The sequence below is a fragment of the Symphodus melops genome (genome assembly GCF_947650265.1).
Source record: "Symphodus melops genome assembly, chromosome: 11".
Classification (NCBI taxonomy): Eukaryota; Metazoa; Chordata; class Actinopteri; order Labriformes; family Labridae; genus Symphodus; species Symphodus melops.
Window position 1 is genome coordinate 25,324,494 of NC_136701.1, and position 4,336 is coordinate 25,328,829.

The 4,336-nt window shown below is 46.1% G+C and overlaps 1 protein-coding gene across 2 annotated transcripts; it reads right to left on the reverse strand.

The window, feature by feature from the left end:
- Window positions 1-1,176: 1,176 nt before the first annotated feature.
- pou4f4 (POU class 4 homeobox 4) lies at window positions 1,177-3,953 on the reverse strand. 2 transcript variants are annotated; one of them, XM_079355835.1, is made up of 2 exons: window positions 3,599-3,953; window positions 1,177-2,294 (listed from the first exon to the last, which is right to left on the reverse strand). In XM_079355835.1, exons 1-2 carry the CDS (start codon window positions 3,716-3,718, stop codon window positions 1,371-1,373), a joined length of 1,044 nt encoding a protein of 347 aa, XP_079211961.1. In that variant the 5' UTR covers window positions 3,719-3,953; the 3' UTR covers window positions 1,177-1,370. The 2 variants fall into 2 exon arrangements, with proteins under 2 accessions (XP_079211961.1, XP_079211960.1); XM_079355834.1 differs by having other exon boundaries at window positions 3,509-3,953.
- Between the last annotated feature and the right edge of the window lie 383 nt (window positions 3,954-4,336).

Below are 4,336 nucleotides of genomic sequence, written 5' to 3' on the forward strand. Positions count from 1 at the left end.
ACACTTGCGTAATGAGGTAGCCACACAGCTATACCGTGTGAATGTGTGTGTGCTCGTGCGTGTGTCCGTCCGTCCGTCCGTGTGTGTGTGTGTGTGTGTTATTGCAATGCATTCACTTCGGGGTTGGGGGGTTAGTTTTTTGGACGCACAGAAAACACCCCTCCTCCCCCCTCCATTTTAAGAGTAAACCATGCAATGGATTACAGGACTTATTGTGTCTCAGTAATTAGACACATCCATTTTTTTTTTTTACTTGATCCGCCCCCCCCCTAAAAAAAAAAACACCTGGGAGAAAGGACAATACATTTCAATGAGCTTTCCCCACACACGGAGGTGCAACATATTCACAGATATGTACAATGATAAATATAAAAAAGCTATTCCGACTAAAGAGGATCCTTCATCCTCGATGACGTCATTATTCTGCCTTATTTATTTTGTACAATAATTGCCATAAGAGCGAACGAGGCGGAGCGTTGTGTCCCTTCTTTCTTTATGTGTCCTGCACGTCGGTGGTCACGTGCTCTCATGTCTCAGAGACACTGAGCAGGAACTCTGCGGAGAAGCATTCAGATGTGAGTCTCAGGTTGTTGTTTTATTTTTTTTCTGACAGGGTCTCAGTCTTTCTCCGGGTCCCGGTGCTCCGCCTCCACTGTCAGAATAACAAACACACGCACACACACACACACACACACACACACGCACACACACACACACACACACACAGGTACACCGTTTGGCTCCGGTTGTCTCTGAAGCGAAACCTCCAAAAACAATCAAAACCGTCCCTGGTGGAGTTAAAGTGTGTCCAACATCCGGGGCTCTCATTCAAAAAGAGGTTCACACACAGGCAGCTCTGGGACGCGACACAGCGTCGATATTTGACCCGCTGGGTGAGATGAAGACGTGGACGCTGCGGAGACTCGCACACGTTTTTTTTTTTGTTTTTTTTTCGTTTTTTTGTTTGTTTTCAAATCTCTGCATCCACTTAAAAAAAATAAAAATAAAAAATGTTGCCTGTGTTGAATACTTTCTGGTGCAAACAACCCAGATGCTCCTTTACAAGGCAGACAACACTGAGAGGAGTCCTAATAAGAAACCGAGTCCACAGTTCAGTCACCAAATGTTTGTTTAAATAAAAACGGAATTCAGCCGACATGGAGATGCATGATCTTAAATAAATAATTCTGTAGAAACCACTTAATGATGAACTCTGGTCTAAGGGGGAATAAGACTCGAGATGTCTTGTTAAATTTGGAAGCTCCACGGTGTACCTTGTTTTTCTGACAGTGCGCAGCAGCAGCTTGTCTCTGATTTGTCTTTTTTTTTTATGTAAACGAGGCAGGTGTCTCTCTCTCTCCCCGCAGGTCTTAGTGCGTCGCAGAAAACTTCATTCGTTTCTGCTTTTGCCTCTGATTGCAAAACCAAACCCGGACCACGTTCTTTTTCAGGTCCAGTTTCTCCGCGATGGCAGCGATCTTCTCCGAGGAGGGCCTCGGCTGCACGGCGAAGTAGGCCTCGAGGGAGCGCTTCTCCGGGGCCGCGATAGATGTCCGTTTCCTTTTTTTGTCGCCCCCATTGAAGATCTCAGGCTTGGCCATCTTTTCCCTCTGCGCGCGCTCCGCCTCCTCCAACCAGGCCTCCAGTATCGGCTTCAGGGCCACCATGTTGTTGTGAGACAGCGTCAGGGACTCGAACCTGCAGATGGTGCTCTGGCTTAGACATCCAACCCCGGGGATCTTAAGGTTGGCCAGGGCCGCGCCCACGTCCGCCTGGGTCACCCCGAGTTTGATCCGCCTTTGTTTGAACCTCTCAGCGAAAGACTCCAGCTCCCGGGGATCCGGCTCTGCGTCTAAACCACTCCCCAGGGAGCTATGGGAGCCCAGCCCGTGCGGGTGCATGTTCATGGACTGTTGGTGATGGTGGTGCTGCATGTGGTTGATGGCAGACATATGCGCCGCGTGCGCGGTGTGCGAGGCCGAGGAGCAGACGTCCGAGCCGGGCATGCCTCCCAGGGAGATGCCCGGTGTGAGGTGGTCCAGCAGGTCGCCCTCCAGGCCCTGAGATGGCTGGTGGTGCCCAGGGTGGTGGTGTGACGTGAGCACGGACGGGTGGTGCAGGTGCGCGGAGGAGGAGGTGGGGGTACAGGTCATGCTGGTCATGGTGGTCATGGTGTGGTAGGTCGCGTCCGGTTTGAACGGATGGCTCTTCTGGGCCACAATGTCCACCGCGGCCAGAGCCTCCGCCCTCTGCAGCAGAGTCTCATCGAAGCCCGCGAAGATGTTTCCCTGGAGCTGCACGAGGAGAAGAGAGAGGCCCGTTACACGAGGAGCAAAGTGAAACCAACACAGGGACAAACAATCTCATCTCCTCCAACACTCACAATCTGTTATTTCTTCTAATAAGTAAGACATTTATGCAGAAATATACGACTTTAAAATAAATAAAAAATCCTGAATGAAGCTTCCTGGAGGGAGAGAAAAGTCAGAGGGGCAAACAAAGATCTGAACAAAAACTTCGCTGTAGATTAATTTACATATTCGCACATTTCAAATATCAGAACTCAGATTTTTATTTCGTCGTTAAAGTTTCATATTTAAGTTCAGTCCTAAAAAAAATAAACTTAAAAAAAACTTTAAAAAATAATAATTCTATTTACCTCTCTAATAAGTGAGGACGTTTTAAGGCTCCAAGTCAAAAGAAGCACAAAGTGGTCGATGTGTAAAAGAGCAGCTCACACACATTTAAAATGAATGGAAATTCAACTTTGATTGAACTTTCTATTTTCCTGTTATCTAATGAAACTTTGGACATCAGCGGATCGGCCCAACAAGGCATGGAAACTGTGTCAGCTGTGGATGGATATTCATTTAAAATTAATATTTACGATCTCCTGAATAATTTCTGCGGACAATGAAATGAGACGCGTGTGAGTTTGAATATGAATGGGAGGACAATATGAGATAACAAGCGCGCAGAGACTCCACGCTGCTTTTTTTTTTCTTCCTTTCACTTTTGCTACATCAGCAGGAAGATTTGAGCTGATCGGAGACGCCTTTTGTGCGTCTTTACGCGCAGACCGAGGACTCCAAGAAACCAAAAGGAGCAGTTCTGAGTGATGCTTCTGATGCTCTCTGTCTTATCCATACATGTACCAATTTGTTAATTTTGTTTTTCACTTATTTTTTTTGTCACAAAGCAGCAGCAGTTCTATTAACTTCCCCCGAATGTGTCCCAAAAAAAGACGAATTTCTCTGTTTTCTTCCATTAAAGGTTTTTCATTCAGGCAAATTATACATATTATTATTTCCGATGAAGACGGCGTGCTTAAGTTCTGGAATCGACATTAATTTTCAGTATTTTTTTAACAACAACAGAGCAGAGTTCAGGTCTAATGATTCCCGTGTTAGTTTAAATAACAGATGTAAAAATATGGCACCAGTCCTCTCTCACAGTAAACACATAAACACAACAGATGATTCAACTTTTCCAATCATGCGTATTTTACCCTTAAATTCTGCAGTTTGTGGTTTTGGAAGTTGGGCTGGTAGCTGTCAGGAGCTGCTTGAAGTCGGTATTGATTGCATTTTGGACTCACCGACGGCGTGGGCAGGCAGGCCCTGCGGATGGCCTCCGAGCTGGAGTGCAGCGGAGTGTATTTAGGCTCGTGCAGGATGGGGTGCATACTGAAAGGCTGTTTGCTGTTCATCGACATCATGATTGCAGAAGTAAGGGAGGGTCGTTGTCCGTCTTCTTCGTTTGGCTCCGTGTTGGGGATTTTTCTACAAAGAAACGCTTCGAGGATGAAAATCAGCCGGTGTTTTATTTTGAAGGAGAAAAAAAAGTTGGGGTATTCGGCTCGCGCGTGCAGTCACGTTCGCTTTTAAAAAAACAGCCGAAACACAGAAGGAGAGGTAACTCCTTTGCTCCTGCGGGGCTCCTGTCTCCTTGTCGCCGGTAAATGACTCCTGTAATAAAGATGCTCCTCGCCTCCAGCTCCTATATCTGTGCGTCTTACGCGCAGACTCCTCCTTATTGGTGGAGCATCACTACCGCCCTCTGGGTGTATCAACCAATCACATGAAGCCTTCTACCTGTAGCCACTCCTCTAAGCGTGCCTGGATCGTTGGAAGGGAAAAAAACAGTGAAGATGCAGAGGAGTTACACACTTTTAACAAATAAAGGGTGAAATTAAAAATCAGAAAGAATTTTTTTTTTTTTTAAGAAATTTTCAAGGAGCGAAGTTTAAGTTTAATGTATTAAATACATAAAACTGCATCAAGGAATATTGCAGTTCATTCTCAGAATCCTTTGGGGAAAAAACACCCAACTAGAA